This window comes from Oryctolagus cuniculus, chromosome 2, assembly GCF_051225735.1.
Source record: "Oryctolagus cuniculus isolate XC-2025 breed Fujian yellow rabbit chromosome 2, ASM5122573v1, whole genome shotgun sequence".
Taxonomy (NCBI): domain Eukaryota; kingdom Metazoa; phylum Chordata; class Mammalia; order Lagomorpha; family Leporidae; genus Oryctolagus; species Oryctolagus cuniculus.
This window is the reverse complement of record NC_142868.1, coordinates 144,028,473-144,050,556: the sequence shown is the minus strand read 5'-3', so window position 1 is coordinate 144,050,556 and position 22,084 is coordinate 144,028,473. Positions and strand designations below refer to the sequence as shown.

The following is a 22,084-nucleotide window of genomic DNA, read 5'->3' as shown; positions in this document are numbered from 1 at the left end:
GCACACTGGGTTCTAGTCCCGGTCAGGGCACCGGATTCTGTCCCGGTTGCCCCTCTTCCAGGCCAGCTCTCTGCTGTGGCCCAGGAGTGCAGTGGAGGATGGCCCAAGTGCTTGGGCCCTGCACCCCACGGGATACCAGGATAAGCACCTGGCTCCTGCCATCGGATCAGCGCGGTGCACCGGCCGCAAAAAAAAAAAAAAAAAATTTTTTTTTAATTTTCCTTCTCCAACTCTAAATATTATTTTATGATTTTTCTTTGTTTTGCTAATATTTAAATATCAGAATGAAAACATTAATCATCAGCAGACCAACATGGAAAATTTAACCTTGAATACATTCATGCTTTTAACATGATATGCTAAAATTTACTCTTCAGGAATTTCTAACATTATTTCTAAAGGTTTACTTAAATGACATACCGGAAACTGTGAATGCCCTGAAGTTCCTGCTGTAGAACCTCTTGTGTTGTTGCTATTAAGTCCAATGCTCCAACAAATTCTGAAGTAGATAATAACACCTGCACTGTAGGCTGAGTCTGATGAACAGTAGCCATTAACTTCAGTTTATTGAACACTTTAACACAATTATTTCTAGTAAGTGCCAGTCTTAAAATGTGTAGTGATCCTTCACACATAACTTTATCAATTTGTGCAATTTTATCTCGAAGCATTTTTACAGCCTGGGAAGTTTTCTTGAGGTAGTCCTGCAATTCATGTTGAGAGGTCATTGCATGAAAAAATGCTTCTGAACGTAGAGAGATCTGGTGAGCAATATTTACTTCCACAATATCCAGATAATGGCTCAGCTAAAACAGAAGGAAAAAAAAAAAAACCACATGCAATATTATTAAATATGCTTCCCTTGACTATTCAAACACTTTCTAAGAATAAAAATGACAAAAGAATTCTATAAATATTTTAAATCCAGTTTGTGAATTGTTGAATTATGGGATACTTAGAATTGAGCACAAGAAAGTGGAAGGCAAATGAAAGAGGTAGCCCAAAGACTAATACATCTATGACAAAAGAGTAGAATGTGATCAGTCAGTATTTTTCCTCTGCTCCTTCCTTTACTCTCCTCCAAACACCAACTAGCTTCTAAAGGTTGAGAGTACCCCAAAGGCATCTCAGATTGTAGTTCTAGTTACAGAAGTTGAAGATCTGAAAGAGAATGATCTTAGCTGCCATCAAAACCACATATCACTTATCTCATAAAGAGATGACTGTAGTTTGCATTTATTGGTCTCTTCCTTCTATGTCCTAGCCACAAGGTTCTTATATTTTTCTTTTAATTAATTAATTGAGAGGAACAGAGAGGGAGAAAAAGAGAGAAATCTCTCATCTGCTGGTTCATTCCCCAAATACCCACAATACCCAGGATTGGGCCAGGGCCAAAGCCTCAAACTCAATCCAGATCTCCCACATGAGCAGCAAGAACCCTACTGCTTGAGTCATCATTGCTGCTTCCTAGGGTCTATATTAGCAGGAAGCTGGCATCAGAAGCTATACCTGGGAATCAAACCCAGGGCCTCTGATGTGGAATATGGGCATTTTAACCACTAGGCCAAACACCTGTGCCTAGGTCCAGGTATTCTATAAGCACCCAATTTATCTAATTTTAATAGTCTTGAAAAGAAATTATTACTATTCTCATTTTACACATGAGGAAACTCAGACATTAAATAGTTTGAATAATATCATGTGGTTAGAAGTAGCAAAACTAAAATGTGAATCCAGGTCAATCAATTATAAAACTGAATATGGGGTCGGTGTTGTTGCGTAGTAGGTAAAGCTTCTGCCTGTGAAATGGAGCAGGGACACAAACCCAGGTACTCTGAAAATAAATGTGAGCAACCCAAGATGCTTAACTGCTCCACCAAACACACAAAGCCTTAGATTTTTTAACCTGTGATTCAGACTTCAGGTTTATCTCTGAATACCTCAGGAGAATTCAGTGTTCAAGAATTAAAGAGATAGGCTAGCGCTGTGGCGTAGCGGTTAAAGCCGCCACCAGCAGTGCTTGCAACCCACATGGGTGCCGGTTCACGCCCTGGCTGCTCCACTTCCAATCCAGCTCTCTGCTATGGCCCGGGAAAGCAGTGTAAGATGGCCCAAGTCCTTGGGCCTCTGTATCCGCATGGGAGACCCAGAAGAAGCTCCTGGCTGCTGGCTTCAGATCGGCACAGCTCCGGCCATTGCAGCCATCTGGGGAATGAACCAACGGATGGAAGACATCTCTCTCTCTCTCTCTCTGTCTCTCTCTCTCTCTGTCTCTCTCTGCCTCTCCTCTTCTCTTCTCTCTGTGTAACTCTGACTTTCAAATAAATTAATCTTCAAAAAAAAAAAATTAAGGAGAGGTCAGTGCTGTGGGTACAAAGTTAAACTTCCACCTGCAGTAGCAGCCTCCCATATGGTTCAAGTCCCAGCTGCTCCATTTCCAATCAAGCTCTTTGCTAATGCTCCTGGGAAAGCACTGAAAGATGACCCAAATACTTGGGCCCCTGAACCCACATGGGCAACCCATAAGCTCCTGGCTCCTGGTTTCAGCCTGGCACTGCCCTGGCTGTTACAGCAATTTGAGGAATGAACCAGCAAATGGAAGAGCGTGCTCTTGCTCGCTTGCTCTCACTCTCTCCTTCTCTTCCTGTATTTGTGCCTTTCAAATAAATAAATAAATCCTTAAAAAAAAGAATCTGGGCCGGCGCCGTGGCTCAATAGGCTAATCCTCCACCTTGCGGCGCTGGCACACCGGGTTCTAGTCCCGGTTGGGGCGCCGGATTCTGTCCCGGTTGCCCCTCTTCCAGGCCAGCTCTCTGCTGTGGCCAGGGAGTGCAGTGGAGGATGGCCCAGGTGCTTGGGCCCTGCACCCCATGGGAGACCAGGAAAAGCACCTGGATCCTGGCTCCTGCCATCGGATCAGCGCGGTGCGCCGGCTGCAGCGGCGGCCATTGGAGGGTGAACCAACGGCAAAGGAAGACCTTTCTCTCTCTGTCTCTCTCTCTCTCACTGTCCACTCTGCCTGTCAAAAATAAAAAAAATAAATAAATAAAAAATAAAAAAATAAAAAAAAGAATCTAAGAACTGTCAACAAGTAGGACTCTTAAGGTTAGAATAGATTATTTGGCCATCAATCAGTTTTATAAGAACCATACAATATACCTGATATATTCATTAATGCTTACTTAATAATCTGTTATAATATCTAATAGGTAGGGCCGGCACTGTGGCATAGTTTGAGCATCCACCTGCGGTACCGGAACCCCACATGGACACCGGTTCAAGTCCCAGCTGCTCCACTTCGGATCCAACTCCCTGCTGATGACCTGCGGAAGCAGTATAAGATGGCCCAAGTCCTTGGGCCACTCACCCACATAGGAGACCCACAGGAAGCTCCTGGCTACTGGCTTCAAATTGGCCTAGCTCTGGCCTTTGCTGCCATTTGGGGAATGAAACAGAGGATGGAAGACCCCTCTCTGTCTGTAACTTTGTTTTTTCATGTAAATACATAAATCTTCAAACTATATCTCACTCTCTCTAATTAGAGTAATAAGAAATTTTTCTATAGTTTAAATCTCTGAGGTTTACGCCCTTTTCATCTTCAATATGGCTGTTCATAAATCCCTTAAAATCCAACATGGGCATGAATATACTAGGGTGGACTGCAAACTAAAATGAACTCCCTAAAATAGTGATGAAGAATGGCTAACTTCTTTAGGACAGTGATATCTGGAATATGGTTTATATGCTGCCATAAATTTGTGAATTATTTAACAGGACCATGATAAAATAAAGCTCTTTGCCAGAAGTAAATCAACTTTAAGCATACTGCAATTTTTTTTTTTTTCCAGAAAGACTTTCTTATTGTAGGAAGCAGTATAATGACTTGCATTTCAGTGCAAACTCCTTATCTCACCACAGACCAGCACTTTGGGTAGCACTATAATAGGATACAAATTTCTTTAATTTTGATCATAGTATTTTCCCTCATAAAGCTAAAAAGACAAAACAGTTGCTGTCCATCATAATGGGCATGTAAAGGGGCTCTCCTAGAATCCTGTTTCCTATTCCTATTCTAGGAATACAGCAGAAAAAATCAGAATGTAAATTAGCAAATCTGAGTCCACATCTCACAAATCTAAAAAATTTTCCATTACTTTAGTCATTTTAAATATTTAAGCAGGAGAAAGCATTTCATCTGAATTTCATCAATATTTCATTGATCTCCTCAAAGGCATAATCTTTCCATCAGTCATTTCCCATTAAAATGATACAAAGGAAATAATTTTTAAAGCATTCCTAAAAAGAGGGGTGGGAAAGTGGGTGGGAGAATGGGTGGGAGGGTGGGTAAGGTGGAGCGAATCACCATGCTCCTGAAGTTGTAAGTATGAAATACATGAAGTTTGCACTTTTTAAATTAAAGGTTTCTGGGGGGGAAAAAATAAAGTATTCCTAAAAGTGTACAGATTTCCAAGATTTTTTTAAAGGGCCTTTGTTGCTTTTCTTTTTCTTTCTTTTAAAGATTTATTTATTTATTTATTTATTTATTTATTTTAAAGGCAGAAATACAGAGATGCAGAGGCAGAGAGAGAGAAGTTTCTATCTATAGTTCGCTCCTCAAAAGCCACAACAGCAGGAACTGGGCCAATCTGAAGCCCGGAGCCAGGAGCTTCTTACAGGTCTCCCACAAAGGTGGAGAGGCCCAAGGATATAGGCCATCTTCTAGCTTTCCCAGGCCATAGCAAAGAGCTGGATCGGAAGTAGAGCAGACAGGACTCAAATTGGCATCCTTATCGGATACCAGCACCACAGGTAGCGGCTTCACTCACTCCGCCACAGCACCAGTCCCTGTTTTTCTTTTCTTAAGGTATTATTCTACCCAGCCTATATTTAGAATGTGAAAAAACAATATGGGTGTTAGACTGTGTCCATAAACACATTATTTTTCACCAAATTTATGAATTTGTCCTGAAGGAAAAGCTTTTTATAGGTGAAAATGTTGCCAAAGGAAAAAAATGAGCTCATTGTCATTTTCAATGGTGAGTAAAGGAATTCTCATGACTCTTTCCTAACAATTCTCCCCCTCACCTCCCCAAGCTCACTAAGTCTTTTCTTCAGTTGCTAAGGAGGATTGGACTTAATTTACTGAGTAGTCTTCCCTGAGGCAAGTTTTCAGACTGCCAAGCAATGTCAGTAGATTAATAAATAATGCTTTCTTCTCACTTAAGAATCCCAGTCAGTTGTACAAAAGTTCTGAACTACATGCCAAGCAAGAACAGAGATTAAAAGGCTTGACTATCATCCAAATTTTAGAAGATTCTTATTATTTAACTTTGTTTAAATACTTAATATGTAAGTATGCTTAAAGTTCTAAATTCTAGGAATTGTGGCACAGCAGGTTAAGCCACTGCCTACAATGCTGGCAATCCCATACAAGTGCCAGTTAGAATCCTGGCTGCTCCACTTCCAATCTAGCTCTCTGCTAATGTGCCTGGGAAAACAGCAGCAGAAGGACCAAGTACTTGGTGCCCTGCCACTCATGTGGGAGACCCAAATGAACCTCCTGGCTTCAGTCTGGCCCAGCCTCAACCATTACAACCATGTGGGGAATGAACCAGTGGGCAGAAGATCATGTGCGCACTCTCGCTCTGTCTTTCCCTGACTCTATGTAACTCTGCCTTTCAAGTAAATAAATAAATATTTTAAAAATAAATAAAATTTCTAAATGACTTTCAAGATATAGTCTGAAATCTAGAAAACTAAAATTTAAAGAATGGCTGGCTAATAAACATGCATTCTATAAAACTAAAAATACAGTAGCAGTAGTATGGTTTTAAATCTTGCTTTAAAATAATCATCCTTACAACAGAATGTGATATTGAGGAAATAGCACAACAGGACAGGTTTATTTTATGTATTTTAAATAATTCTTATAAAATTAATTGATATGAAACTGTATTCACTGTAATACCAATATAGTCTTTCAATTGCTGTGTCAAATAAGAAACACTCAAACCATAAGTTCTTCCACTTTTACCAGCACAATTTATATTCCATTTAACATAAGTGCTACTCATTTATCAGTTGAGACAAAAATGAATTTAAAAGAAGTAGCATTTATGAAAATAAGTAAATCTGAACCCATGCAAATAGTACTACTTGAGTAAAATTTTCTACACAGAGAAAGTCAAAAAGAAATTACCTTTTCTTGAAGCAACTTTGAGGAAGCTGCATCACGACTTCCTTTTCCACCAGCAGTATTAAAATGAGACCACGGTAAAACTGAATTAAAAGTTAAGGAGTCATCCAAGGCAAAATCTGGCTTCATAAAAATCTATTAAAAAAGCACATTTCCCTCAATTAGATAAACACCTTTAAATCCATTATCCCTTCTAACATTGTAAAACCATTAAACAAAAATTAATTTGCCTCTTGATTATGAACGGAAAAAGCCAACTGATAATGGGCTGCATTATTTACACAAAAAACTTGTATAAATAAAATGTGTAATGGGTTTCACCAAGCTTAATGCTTATGAAACATAAAAAATGTTTTTTGTCTGTACTGAGCATTCCATTGCTACATGATCAAACCCACTAACGCAGTCCCACAAGGTACATACCAAAGACAGATATACGAAAATTTCCGTATTATTTCCCACTGATAGTGCCAATTACTAGTTTCTCCAACTTTATTTCTATTTTTTCCTGCTCAAGATTCTTACAAAATTAGTTTTTTAGATTAAACATTAACATTACATTTTAGAGGCCAGTGCTGTGGCGTAGTAGGTTAAGCCTTCGCCTATGGTACCAGCATCCCATATGAATGCCGGTTCAAGTCCTGGCTGCTCTTCTGATCCAGCTTTCTGCTAATGGCCTGGAAAAGCAGTGGAAGATGGCCTAAGTGCTTGGTCCCCTATACCCACATGAGAGTCCTGGAGGAAGCTCCTGGCTCTTAGCTTTAGCCTGGCACAGCTCCGGCCATTGTGGCCATCTGGAGAGTGAACCAGCAGATGGAAGACCTCTCTCTCTCTTTCTCTCACTCTGTCTATAACTCTGCCTTGCAAATAAATAAGTCTTTTTTAAAAAGTTACATTTTAAAACCAACACAAACACAATTTTATAAAAGACTACTCCTTTTCCTTCACATAGCACAACCAGCAGGCAGTAAGATCTACCAGTTAGTTGTACGTCCTTGAACATAACCTTGAATTCTCTCTCTCCTCTAAACCCTACAGTGATTCGTCAATTTAGCAGCTCATTATGTCTGGATTAGAGTGAACAGTATTTACTAATATCTTTCCTTAGTCTATTCCCCACAATAATACCAGAGATATACTTCTAAAATGTTAAGTATATTAAGTTCCTTGTAAAACTCTACATGGATTCCCACGACTCACAAACCAAACTCTTTACAAAAGCATCCAAAAGCCCTTTTTCTGAACCCTATTTATCTCTTTGTGCCTTACCACTCTCGTTATTTACACAATACAGTCTACCAATACTCAGTCAAAAAAAAAAAAAAAAAAGGTGTTTTGACAGGCAGAGTGGACAGTGAGAGAGAGAGAGAGAGAGAGAGAGAGAAAGGTCTTCCTTTCGCCGTTGGTTCACCCTCCAATGGCCGCTGCGGCCGGCGCACCGCGCTGATCTGAAGGCAGGAGCCAGGTGCTTCTCCTGGTCTCCCATGGGGTGCAGGGCCCAAGCACTTGGGCCATCCTCCACTGCACTCCCGGGCCACAGCAGAGAGCTGGCCTGGAAGAATGGCAACCGGGAAAGAATCTGGCGCCCCGACCGGGACTAGAACCTGGTGTACCGGCGCCGCTAGGTGGAGGATTAGCCTAGTGAGCCGCGGCGCCGGCTAAAAAAAAACCTTTTATCCTTAAGTACCTTTGTACGTGCTTCTGACTTACATGACTTTTGTGCTATAAACTCATTTAAAAGGGCAAATATGGGGGCCAAATTGTGGCATAGTGGATAAAGTTGCTGCTTACGATGCCAGCATCCCATATGGGTACTGATTTGAGTTCTGGCTGCTCCACCACTTCCTATCCACCTCCTTGCTAATGTACCTAGGAAAGCAGCAGAAGATGGCCCAAGTGCTTGGGCCTCTGCACATACAAGGGAGACCTGGATGAAGCTCCTGGCTCCTGGCTTCAGCCTAGCCCAGCCCCGATCATTGCAGCCATTTGGGGAGTAAATGACCAGATGGAAGACTTTTCTGTCTCTCTCCCTTTCTCTCTATATAACTCTGCCTTTCAAATAAATCAAATAAATTTATAAAAAATTAAAATGGGCAAATGTGGCTCATATGTCTGAAGCATCTTCAGAAAGTGCACAGAAATACATACTATGAGAAAACTATGCATGGATTTTTTAAAAAGTTTGTCAAAATAAACCTATTTTTCAGTCCATTTTTCATGAAGTACTTGAAGTATTCTCACACAACACAGCAATTAGCCATCCCCACCTCTGAACAAAAGTATAACATGAATATTAGTTATTATTTATCTCATACTTCACAGAAATTAATTACTTAATATACATATCTCTCCCTGGAGATTATATGTCCACAGGTTATATTTATAGCTTATTAATCTATCACTAGTATAAAATTAGTAGGAAAAAATTAGAAGTATACTATGATGAAAGCAAATATTGAAGAATCTTAAAGAATAGAGTTTGAGTTTTATTTTGTTGGAAACAAAGAACTTTAAAAACAATCTGTTTCTCCTTTTATGTGTGCCTTGGATCTATCTCTTTCTTATCCCAAAGAACAACTGTCACAGTCCTCTGAGGTAGGCAATTGATATTCTTGCCCTACATGACCCCCCCCCAAAAAAAAATCCACACTTACTATACAGCTCTACACAATTTTTCATATATAATTTATCAGGGTACTAAGATCAATTAAATTCTTTTCTAGGGTGGGGAGAATTAACCATATTTGCAGGTTTCAATGATGAGGAAAAGACTAATCATGCAAAAGAGAACACCATATATATAATTGTTTTTTTTTTTTTTTCACTTTGAGAGAGAGACAAGAAAAAATGATACAACAAAGCCCAAAAGAGGCAAAGTGGCCCATGTGTCAAAAAACAGCCAGAGGCCAGCGCTGCGGCTCACTTGGCTAATCCTCCACCTGCGGCGCCAGCACACTAGGTTCTAGTCCCAGTCGCGGAGCTGAATTCTGTCCCACTTGCTCCTCTTCCAGTCCAGCTCTCTGCTGTGGCCCGGGAAGGCAGTGGAGGATGGCCCAAGTGCTTGGGCCCTGCACCCACATGAGAGACCAGGAGGAAGCACCTGGCTCCTGGCTTCGGATGGGTGCAGCGTGCTGGCCGTAGTGGCCACCTTGCTCTCTCTAACTCTGTCGGTCCAAAAAAAAAACCAGCCAGATAGCCAGATAGAAGCTTTCAAGGTAAAATAAAGAACAAAGAATAAAAAGCAGTATTCTAGAGATCAGCGTTCTGGCATAGCAGGTTAAGCCACCACCTGTGACACAGGAATCCCATATGGGCACTGATTTGTGTCTCAGCTGCTCCAGCTCTCTACCAAAACACTTGGGAAAGCAGCAAAGATGGTTCAAGTATTTGGGCCCCTGTCACCTACATGGGAGATCCGGGTAGAGTTTCAAGCTTATGGCTTCAGCCTGACAAAGCCATGGCCATTGTGGCCATTTGGGTGAGTGAACCAGCAGATGGAGGATCTCTCTCTCTGTCACTCTCTCACTCTCTCTATAACTCTGCCTTTCTAATAAATAAATAAGCCTTCAAATGAATGAATGAATGAATAAATAAACAAACAGCATTTTCACTTTTAAGCTTTGTTACCTTAGGTACTTGCTCCAGATCTGTCCTGGATTTATCTATGAAAAAAGGGGAAAGTATAATATTTAAATTTGTTTTTATTTTACCTCCCTAAAACATATGTTGACAAATTCAATGTTATATTGGGTCATAACCAAATAACTTCTTAATTTTCTTCCTTCAGCAAGTATTTATCAAGTACTTACTATATGTCCAGCAGTAGGCAAGACACTGAACAAGACACATTTCAAATAATTTTAATCAATTATATGGCAGCAATAAAACAGCTAAGTAAATTTCAAGTATTTTTTTAAAATGGACACAGAAAGCTTAACACTAAGATTAAATTTAGCATGCTATATAATCTTAAAAAATTAAATTCTGAAATAGAAATTGTTTTTATTATTTAAGATATTCATCATCCCATCCATAATTCTTATACTTTTTTATGATATGAATTTCTTTCTTAGTTTGTGTGATTATCACCTACAAACTTACCTGCAAATGAATCTACTTTACGTTCAATCTGCCAATCCAATCTCAGAAGAGGAACTTTGCAAAGTACTTGTACTCCAACCCTTCCTGCTTTTCCTGGGAACTTGCCTCATCAATTACCCTTTCTCCATTTCTTAAACCTCTTCTACTATTTCTTTTATATCTGCATATAAATACACTCAATTCATCCCATTCCAAAACAAACAAACAAACAAACATACCACAGAATAAGAACAAAAAGAAAACTTTGGGGCCAGCACTAGATTTTCATTTCTAAGGTGAAATTCTCTCTAGGTTAACTTCACCATTTCTCTGACCACTTTTTCAGTATCCTTCAGAGTTTACTTCATCTTCTCTTGGCCAATTAAATATGACATCTTCATAGAATCCTATCAGTCTTTTTCTTCTTACTATTCACATCTCCCTAGGTGATCCCATTCATGCCCTTGGATTCAACTGTCATGCTATTATCCAGCATACTCTCTCTATCATATCTACATCTTTAGCCTAGATCTCTCCTGAGCTCTGGCTTACAATTCAGGCATGTGCTTCATTGTAATCTGCAACTAAACTAGCCTCTCACCTCTTCCAAAATCCCTATTCCCTTATCACCTCTCTCACAGACAGCTACACAAGCAAGAAACCCTTAAACTTGAATCATCCTGCTCCATTACCAACAACTGAATGGCCATCAAAACCTGTGCCTTGATCTCTAAGGTATCTCACAAAAGCATAACTTCCTCTCTATTTTCACTATAACTGTTACTAGGAACACATCATTTCTCACTTGTATTACTGCAGTAGCCTCCAAGCGTATCTTTGCCTCTGGTCTTACAAATCCCAAAATTCATTATCCACAACTATTTTCAAAGTGAAGTATATAATCATAAATTTAATCACACTTGGTTAAAAAACTATTTTGTAGGCCGGCACCATGGCTCACTTGGCTAATCCTCCGCCTGCGGCGCCGGCAACCCCGGGTTCTAGTCCCGGTCGCAGTGCCAGATTCTGTCCCGGTTGCTCCTCTTCCAGTCCAGCTCTCTGCTGTGGCCCGGGAAGGCAGTGGAGGATGGCCCAAGTGCTTGGACCCTGCACCCGCATGGGAGACCAGGAGGAAGCACCTGGCTCCTTGCTTTAGATTGGCGCAGCGCTGGCCATAGCAGCCATTTGAGGGGGTGAACCAATAGAAGGAAGACCTTTCTCTCTGTCTCTGTCTAAATCTGCCTGTCAAAAAAAAATATTTTGTAGTTTTATACTGCCTTCAAAAAAGCAAGATTCCATGAGGGCTGGCACTGTGGCGTAGTAGGTTAAGCCTCCGCCTGCAGTGCCAACATCCTATATGGGTACCAATTCAAGTCCCAGCTGTTCCACTTCTGATTCAGCTCCTTGCTAATGGCCTGGGAAAGCAGTGGAAAATGGCCCAAGTGCTTCAGCCCCTACACCCATGTGGAAGACCCAGAAGTTACTGGCTCCTAGCTTCAGATCAGCCCAGTTCCACCAATGCAGCCATTTGGAGAGTGAACCAGAAGATGGAAGACCTTTCACTCTCTCTTCCTCTCTAACTCAGGCTCTCAAATGAATAATTTTTTTAAAAGATTTATTTATTTGCTTGAAAGTCAGAGTTACAGAGAGGAGAGGCAGAGGGAGACAAAGAGGTCTTCCATCCGCTGGTTCACTCCCCAGTTGGCCGCAACAGCTGGAGCTGTACCAATCCAAAGCCAGGAGCTTCTTTTGGGTCTCCCACATGGCTGCCAGGGCCCAAGGACTTGAGTCACCTTTCACTGCTTTCCCAGGCCATAGCAGAGAGCTGGATCGGAAGTAGAGCAGCTGGGATTAGAACTGGTACCCATAGGGGATGTCGGCGCTGCAGGAGGCGGCTTTACCCACTATGCCATAGCACGGGTTCCTCTCAAATAAATAAATTTAAAAAATAAAAAAAAGAAAGAAAAAAAGAAAAAGCTAGATTCCTGAGTATGAGTATGAGATACAAAGCTCTTCATAATCTGACCTCTGCCTATTGGTCTAGCTTCATAGCTTTATTCACAGTAGAGTCAATATATTAAACTCTAGTGATGCCCCCTATGTTCTCTCTTGATTCCATGGTTTTCTATAAATTATTCTATTTTCCTGGAATGCCTTTTCCCAAAAGCATGTTTTGTGTTAACCAGTTTAAAAGATAGGTAAACAAACCTAGGAAACCTAAAGCCAAGTAAGAAATGCTACACTGAACTTACTGTTGAAAACAAAGTGTTGCAACTACCAGTTTGTTTCCTTTCTTCAATGTTAGGCGACCATCAGCTTCTTGGTAACTGAGTGTGTTTCTTCCTCATCTATTTTTTTAATTTAATTTATTTGACAGATAGAGTTAGGCAGCGAGAGAGAGAGACAGAGAGAAAGGTCTTCCTTCTATTGGTTCACCCCCCAAATGGCTGCTACGGCTGGAACTATGCTGATCCGAAGCCAGGAGCCAGTTGCCTCCTCCTGATCTCCCACGTGGATGCGCATTTGGGCCATCTTCCATTGCCCTCCCGGGCCACAGCAGAGAGCTGGACTGGAAGAGAAGCAACCGGGACTAAAACCTATATGGGATGCCTGTGCCACAGGCAGAGGATTAACCAAGTAAGCCGGCCCCTTTCCTCATCTATTTTTTTAAGCAACTGCAAAGTACCAAGCACCATGATTTTAAATTATTTGCTGAAGTGAAGGATTACACTAATGTGAGATCCCTGGTTCTCTTAAAAGCTTCCAAAAATAATTATGATTGTGAATTTAAAAATTTTATTGGATAAAGAATATTATAAATATGACAGCCAACATAGTTTCAAAATTAAGATTCTGGTCATCAATATTTAGGTCATGCTTTATTTTGATACACAGCAAATATTCATACCATGAGTATGTAAAAGAGTCCTGTCAAAGGTATCTTTCGGAGGACAAATAGTCTTGCATCTCTCATGAATCTTCTCTCTCTAATAAAAAGATAAATAAATAATGTGATCAGTGCTATGTAGAAATCTGAATATTCAAAGCATCAAAATGTTTCACAACAGAATATGAGAACATTCCAAACTGGAGCTACAATTTTACCATCAAATCACTAGCCTCTTGAACTTAAATACAAATAACAAATGTGCTTATTAAACCATATTCCACTGTGAGATCTATAAACACTTATGTACTTATACACATCCCATCTTATATAATTATTATACAATCACCATATGTGGAATGAATCACAAAACAAACGGATAATCCTTACTAATGTAACAGAAATCAATGAGAATAATTTAAGGAAGAAAATCTGAAAACATACATATGCAACATAGAAAGATAGAAATTAGTTATTGACATTATCTAAGTTAAAAAAAATCCTGCTCTGATTTAGGATTAGATGACATAGTTATCTTTGCAGAGATTTTTTTTTTTTATTTACTTAATTTTTTTTGACAGGCAGAGTTAGACAGTGAGAGAGAGACAGAGAGACAGAGAGAAAGGTCTTCCTTTTCCGTTGGTTCACCCCTCAAGTGGCCGCTATAGCCAGCACGTTGCAGCCAGCACGCTGCACCGATCCGAAGCCAGGAGCCAGGTACTTCTCCTGGTCTCCCATGTGGGTGCAGGGCCCAAGCACTTGGGCCATCCTCTACTGCCTTCCTGGGCCAGAGCAGAGAGCTGGACTGGAAGAGGAGCAACCAGGACAGAACCGGTGCCCCGACCGGGACTAGAACCCGGTGTGCCGGCGCCGCAGGTGGAGGATTAGCCTAGTGAGCTTCGGTGCCGGCCTTTGCAGAGATATTACTGAAAGGACACATAAGAGAATGAAGTACAGTTACAAGAAGACACTTGAATAGTAGTGTGCAGAATTCCAGCAGCAATTCTGTCAATTACTACAGAACTTTGGAGTCCTTTGCCTATTTTTTAATTGGGCTGTTTGTTTACTTACTGTTTAGGTGTAACAGTCTTTTGAGTATTTTGGTTACTAACACTATACCAGCTGTGGTTTGCAAATATTTTTCTCCCAGTCAGCCTGTAGCTTGTCTTTTCATTCTCTTAATAGTGTCTTTCACAGAGTAAAACAGCTTAATTTTAATGAAGCTCAACTTTTCAGTTTTTTCATAGACTGTGCTTTAGGTTTCATGTCTAAAAATGTCATCACCAAATCCAGGTCACCTACATTTTCTACTGTGATATTTTCAAAAAATTTTAAAGTTTTACTTTTATATCTATGGTCAATTTTGAACTGATTTCTGTGAAAGGAATATGTGTCTATATTTTTATGGATTTTTTTTCCATGTGTATGTCTAGTCATTTCACATATTCAAAAGTTTATCCTTTCCCTGTTGAACTGCTTTGGTCTCTTGGTTAGAAATTGGTTGACTATATTTGTGTGGGTCTATTTTTTTGGTTCTGTGTTCCATTCCACTGATGTATGTTTACTCCATCACTGGTATCACACCATCTTGATTACTGTAGCTATATAGTAAGAAAGTCAAGTACTATCAGTCCTCTGACTTCGTACCTATCCTTTAATACTGTTAGCTATTCTGGGTCTTTTCTCCTTCCAGTTTCTAAACTTTAGAATAAATTTCTCAACATCATAAAACAAACTGCTAGGGATTGTGGTATAGCACGTTGTGCCACCACTAGGGATGCTCACATCATGTGTTAGAATGCCAGTTCCAGTCCTGACTGATCCGTTTTTTGTTTTTGGTTTTTGGTTTTGTTTTTTTTTTTTTTTTTGACTGGCGGAGTTAGACAGTGAGAGAGAGAGAGAGAGAGAGAGAGAGAGAGAGACAGAGAAAAAGGTCTTCCTTTTTCCATTGGTTCACCCCCCAAGTGGCCACTACGGCCGGCGCTGTGCCAATCCGAAGCCAGGAGCCAGGTGCTTCCTCCTGGTCTCCCATGTGGGTGCAGGGCCCAAGCACTTGGGCCATCCTCCACTGCCTTCCTGGGCCACAGCAGAGAGCTGGACTGGAAGAGGAGCAACCAGGACAGAATCCGGTGCCCCGACCAGGACTAGAACCCGGGGTGCCAGCGCCACAGGTGGAGGATTAGCCTAGTGAGCCACGGTGCTGGCCTCTGATCCGCTTCTGATCTAGCTTCTTGTTGTTGCTCCTGGGAAGGCAGTGGATGATGGCCCAAGTGCTTGGGTCCTAACCATGTACACAGGAGACAGAGATGGAGTTCCTGGTTCCTGGTTTGAGTCTGGCTCAGCCCTGGCTGTTGTGGGCACCTGGGGCGTGAGCCAGTGGATGAAAGGTCTGCCTGTCTCTCCTTCTCTCACTGTAACTCTTTCTAATAAAAAAATCTTTTAAGTAAATATTTTTAAAAACTGCTAGGATATTCACTGTAATCATTGATTCTATAGAAGAAAGCAATTAACTTTTGTTTACTAACCATGTATTCTGCAACCTTGCCATCCTTGTTTATTATTTTCAGAAGTTTCATTTTTGATTCTTTGGAATTTTCTACATAAACAATATATCAGCTGTGAGCGAAGTTTTATTTCTTCCATTTCTAATCTGAATACTTTTTCTTTTCTTCACTTCTTGCATTAGAGATTACAGTACAATGTTGAAAAGGAATAGTAAGAGGGGATATCTTTACCAGTTCCTCAATGTTACTGGGAAGCATCTAGTTTCCCATCATTAGCTGCAGGGTTTTTGTAGATGTTCCTTATCAAGTTGAAGAAGTTTGCTGAGAGGTTGTTTTGCTTTTGTTTTCTTAATCATGAAGGGGTACTGGATCTTGTCAAATGTTTTCTTTATTTATATGACCACATGATTCTTCAGCTTTTAGCCTGTTAATGTGGTTAATTATACATAACTTGCTTTTTGGATACTGAACCAGCCCTTCCCTTCTGGAATAAATCTCACTTGGTCATGGTATATAATTCTTTTTATACTTTGTTGGGTTCAATTTTCTAATATTTTGTTAAGAATTTTACATCCATGTTCATTAAAGACGGTGGCCTATAATTTTCTTGTAATACTTTTGTCTAATTTTAGTATTAGATTAATGCTGATGTCAAAGAATTAGTAAGTATTCCCCATGTTTCTCTTTCCTGGAATAGACAGTAAAAATTGCTATAATTTCTACTTTGTATTTATATGGCTGCTGTAATTCCTCAGTGAACCCATCTGGGCTTAGTACTTTCCATTTTGAGAAGTTATCATTCAATGTATTTAATAAAGGTCTATTCAGAATACCTAGTACTGAGTAAATTTTGGTAGAGTTTATCTTTCAAAGAATCGGTTCTTTCAGTTAGGTTATCAAATTCACAGGCACAGAATAATTCACAATATTCTTTTATTATACTACTAGTGTTCATGGAATCAGTAGCAATAGCCTTTCTTTTATTTCTAATAGTAGCAGTTTATTTCTTTTTATCATAGTTAATCTTGCTACACAATTATCTATTTTATTGATAAAACTTTTGGTTTTGTTAATTTTCTCTAATGACTTACTATTGTCCATTTTGCTGAAGTCCTAACTTTTTATTGCTTTTCTTCTACTTTGAATTTATTTCAATCTTATTTTTCTTATTTCCTAAGGTAAAAGCTTAGATTCTTCAGTTGACACCTTTCTTCTTTTCTAATATATGCATTCAATGCTATAAATTTCCCTCTAAGCAGTGTTTTCACTGTATACCATAAATTTTATAAATTTCTAACATTTCTTTAAGCTCAAAGGTTCTTTGCCACTTCAAGTCTACTGATGAACCCAACATAGGCATTCTTCATTTCTGTTACAGTGTCTTTGATTTCTAACATTTCTTTTTGATTTTTAAGAATTTCGATCTTGGCCAGCGCCACGGCTCACTTGGCTAGTGCTCCACCTGCGGCGCCGGCACCCTGGGTTCTAGTCCCGGTTGAGGCACCAGATTCTCTCCCAGTTGCCCCTCTTCCAGTCAGCTCTCTGCTTGGGCCCTGCACCTGCATGGGAGACCAGGAGGAAGCACGAGGCTCCTGGCTTCAGATTAGCACAGCGTGCCGGCCGTAGCAGCCATTTGGGGGGTGAACCAATGAACCAATGAAGACCTTTCTGTCTGTCTCTCTCACATTAACTCTGCCTGTCAAAAAAAAAAAAAAAAAAAAGAATTTCCATCTCTGCTTGTATTATCCATCTATGCTTACATATTTTCTGCTAGAGTCATCAGCATATTACTCATATTTTTTTCAAGTTCACAGTTTGATTATTTCAACATCACTGTCACACTGCAGTCTAGTTTTGATGCTTGCTCTGTCTCTTTAACCTGTATTTTTTGTCTTTAGTGTGCAATGTTTTTCTGCTGCTATTGTTGTTGAATATCATATGATGTACTAGATAAAAGGTACTAAAATAAACAGGCCATCAGTGTGACATTCTATGTTTGACAAGTTAGGAATCACGATGTATTTATTGAATGCAGTAGCTGTAGGTGACAGGCTAAAATTTCCTCTGATATCCTTATTTTCATTTCTCCAGCTACCTTTGGGTTTCCCTACAGACTTCATAAATAAGATCCAAAATATGCAACTGTATTCCAATTATTATTTGGGCTTCCAACTGATGAGGTAATGTAAGAGAAAGGGAAGCATTCTATGATCTTAAAGTTAGGCTTCAGGGGCCAGCACTGTGGCACAGCACATTAAGTCGCTGCCTGTGATTCCAGTATCCCATACAGACATCGATGTAAGTCCTGGCTACTCCCTATCCAGCTCCCTGTTAATGCACCTGGGAAAGCAGAAGATGGCCCAAGTTCTTGGGCCCTTGCCACCCTCTTGGGAGACCAGGATGGAGTTCCAGGTTCCTGACTTTAGCCTGGCCCAGCCCTGGTTGTTGTGGGCATCTGGGGAGTGAACCAGCAAAGATCTCATTTTCTTTCCATCTCTCCCTCTCTCTCTGTAACTCTGCCTTTCAAATATATTTTTTTTAAAAAAGGTTAAATATCAGTCTTAATGAGTACAAGTTTCTAGGCTGTAACCTTCACAAGTGTTTCTTGTTGAGTTTATACTTGTTCAGATTTTTTGTTGTTGTGAGAATAGGACTAATAATTTCTAAGCTCCTCATAGGACAGAGCAGAGGTATATTTAGCTTTTTAAGAACTGCCAAACTGCTTTAAACAAACTGTAGCATTTTCAATTTCCATAGTAGTATGAGAGCTCCAGTTACTCCATCAAGGATGGCAGTAAGCCAAAATAAACAAGGAGCCTAGGGTACATAATATTTAAGGAAATACTCTCATAAATTACAGGTTGTGGCTTAACCTACTGTGCCACAATGCTGGCCCCTTAAGTGTGTTTATTATACACAGCATATAGTTGGGTTTTGTTTTCTCATTAGAGCTCACGATCTCTGCCTTTTAATTGGCATTTACATTCAATTAAACATTTACATCTAATTTAATTACTGATAAAGGGCTTAATACTATCATTCTGCTGACCATTTTCTTTTCCTCTCATCTACTTTTTGCTCCTTTTTGTGTGTGTGTTTTCAGATGGAGAATTTTTTTTTTTTTTTTTTTTGAGAGACATACAGAGGCAGAAACAGAGATAGAGTTCCCATCCACTGGCTCACATCCCAAATGCTCCTAACAGTGGAGGTTGTGCCGGCCAAACCCAGGAGCTGGAATACAATCCAAGTCTTCATATGGTCAACAGGGACCCAAACACCTAAGCTATCACGTACTGTCTCCCAGGGTGCCTTATAGCAGGAAGCTGGAATTGGGAGTGTAGCTAGGACATGAACCCAGAACGCCAATAATAAGACACAGGTATCCCAAGTGGTAGTTTGACCACTAGGCCAAATGCATACCCCTAATTTATTAATTCTATTTTATTTCTTCTTTTGGCTTATTAGCTATAATATTTTGTTATTTTAGTGGTTGTTTTAGGACTTATATTTCCTGCTAGAAATATAAGCTTTGTCAGGGAGGGAATTCATATCTGTTTTGATCCTTTCTGTATTCAACGTATTCTTTTATAGCTGTATAAAAATACTTGACAGATACTATATAGCATTAATATCAATAATATAGCCATATTCAGCCCATATCCAAATCATAAAAATACAAAGGAATCAAGTAAAATAAAATCTGTTAAATTCAAATTAGACTCATTAATTAAAAAAGCAAAACAGAATAGTTATAACAATATAAATATCCCCATACTACTTTAACAATGTTTAAAGAAGATTAAAATAGTGGCTAGTATTATATTGATAACAGCCACTTACTAACAATCTGAAAATGAGTCATGGGCCATTACAACTCAGTGCTACACTCAGTTCTTGCTCTCGGTCTGAATTTAAAGCAACATATTATACATATTACAATTATGTCTGGAGATATTAAGGCTATCTGTTAAAGCTAGATAGTGAATGACAGACATAAAAACAGTTCTTGCCAGCGCCGCGGCTCACTAAGCTAATCCTCCGTCTTGCAGCGCCAGCACACCAGGGTCTAGTCCCGGTCGGGGCACCGGATTCTGTCCCGGTTGCCCTCCTCCAGGCCAGCTCTCTGCTGTGGCCAGGGAGTGCAGTGGAGGATGGCCCAAGTACTTGGGCCCTGCACCCCATGGGAGACCAGGATAAGTACCTGGCTCCTGCCATCGGATCAGCGCAGTGCGCCAGTTGCGATGCGCCGGTCGCAGCGCGCCAGCCACGGCAGCCATTGGAGGGTGAACCAACAGCAAAGGAAGACCTTTCTCTCTGTCTCTCTCTCTCACTGTCCACTCTGCCTGTCAAAAAAACAAACAAACAAAAAACAGTTCTTATCTGCAAATTTTTTAAACCTCACAGATTATCCTTTTCTAACAGCCTAAGAGAACTATTTTCTCCTTGGTAGATAGTATAGGCTTCATGTTGAATCTTAGCACTGTTACCAATGTGTAATCCTGAAAAATCACTATAGTAAGAGAAATGTATTTAAGCAAAGGACTGAATACAAACCAAGACAGTAGAATCTGAATGAGCAAAAAAGAATACTATAGGTTCATCGAAGATTCTTGGTCCAAAATCTGTAATAAATCAAACTAAAAATCTTCCTATTACTTTTGACCTGACTGTAACTTCAAGATTAGATATTACCTGAGAAATTTCCTGTTGATAAATTGTAAAATGTTCCTTGCTGATCTGTGGGAGGTAGAATGAAGGTATGACTTCAGTGTCCACAAAGTCCAATCCCCATGTTTTTGTGAAGAAGTCAGATTCTCTTTTTGCTAATCTAGGATCATTTAATGCTGCTGGGAGATTTACTTTGGAATGATATATAGTCCATCTATGTTGATCTGCAACTAGAGATGGGGCAACACATAAACTACTTGAATCACCTGCAAAAAGTAAACGAGAGAACTTTGTAAAGTTGATTCTATGTTTAAAACTACATGCTAGAAAAATTAAAATGCTTAGATTCCACTTTACACACACCAACTAAGTTAATAAAAATCAATCTGATTAAATAGTCTTCCACTTCAAGCATCAATTGCCCAGGATATGAAAAACATGCAAAAATAAAGGATATGTAAAATCTTGGGGTTGTAGTTACAAGTTGTATAAATGTTAAAGAAAGTCTTTTCATTAATTCTTTTCCTTAAATGCACAATTCCTCTTAACATTTTTTTCAACATCAAAACTCTGCTACCTCCTATGATCTATTATATATTTTCTATCCTCTAATACTCTGGTTTTATAAAGTTACAACAATTAGTGAATAGTGAACCATTGCTCCTAGAGCAAAGTAAAGGTTAAGTTCTTGTGAGCCTCTGCTCACAACACTTTCATTAACCAATCATGACATAACCTTATTTTGTGTGTGTTTCTGTTTGAAGACACCTTACTCATTACATGTAATTTACTCATTAACATCGAAGTCATGGCTAAAAGCACCATAACATGCCTGAACAAAGCTTCAGTATTTTTTTAAGTCACATTACTGCTTTCTTGTGTTTAGAACACTAACCATATAATTTTAGCACTACATTTGGAAGCATTATAAATAGCAAAATCACCAACAAAAATGCAAAACAGGAATAAAATAAAAACATCACTAATTTACAGTATGACAGGTCAAGACAAAGCTGTGCATTGCCTTGTTAAACCTCAGCTGGGAACATGTGTGTCAGACAACTGGAATTTTTCACTGTTCCATATGTGTCTGCAAATGACCTCAAATGTGCCATGAGTATTGATTTTGGGGTTATAAGAAAATTTTAGAAAAGAAGGGAATTTTTAAGTATAGAGTCAGCAAATAATGAGAACTGAATTACAACATTTTAATTAAGAAGCTTTCAATCTGTATCTTTTTCAGTTTATAAAGTAAATTTTTTACTTTACTTTTTCAGTTTATAGAATAAATATACATGAAAAGAATTTTATTCCAGTTTCCCAAATAACTTATTTCCAAATTATTTATAACTTTAACAATGTAAAATTCACTCTTTTAAGTCTTTGAACCTGACTACTCATTTAAAGATAACAGAAATCATAGTTAAAATTTTTTTTTAAAAAAAAGCATTACCTGTGGGTTCCTTGGGACACACATCGGGGAGTGACTGCACAGGTCGAATATGTTTTGATGGATCTACCTCTTTCTTAAAGAAAATATCACTGCTGCTTCCTTGAGGCACTGGTGAAGAACTGTGGCTTGAAGCCATTGCATAAAATCACCACTCAACTGAAAAACAGTACGAAACAAATAATAATTTAAGACACTTAATTCAAACCAAAGTCTATCTGTAAGTTTTATGCATGTCACATTCTTTCAAAAACAGACTTTTTTCAAAATCCCTTGAAGTATGCAATTTGAATATCTGC

At 39.3% G+C, this 22,084-nt stretch overlaps 1 protein-coding gene across 7 annotated transcripts in view; it reads right to left on the bottom strand.

Moving 5' to 3' along the window:
- Positions 1 to 22,084, bottom strand: part of VPS54 (VPS54 subunit of GARP complex) — a 127,284-nt gene that overhangs the window by 79,128 nt on the left and 26,072 nt on the right. For 5 of the 7 annotated variants that reach the window (XR_007916240.3, XM_008254347.4, XM_051838114.2 and 2 more), the window contains exons 2-7: positions 21,789 to 21,944; positions 20,360 to 20,601; positions 13,185 to 13,263; positions 9,824 to 9,858; positions 6,200 to 6,331; positions 421 to 806 (exon numbers count right to left, since the gene is read on the bottom strand). Coding sequence is in view for 6 of the 7 variants with exons in the window: in XM_008254347.4 (XP_008252569.1) it covers positions 421 to 806; positions 6,200 to 6,331; positions 9,824 to 9,858; positions 13,185 to 13,263; positions 20,360 to 20,601; positions 21,789 to 21,924 (1,010 nt within the window). In the remaining variant the exon portion in view is untranslated. The remainder of the gene's footprint in view (positions 1 to 420; positions 807 to 6,199; positions 6,332 to 9,823; positions 9,859 to 13,184; positions 13,264 to 20,359; positions 20,602 to 21,788; positions 21,945 to 22,084) is intronic. The other 2 variants (XM_051838099.2, XM_070069047.2) reach the window with 1 other exon arrangement.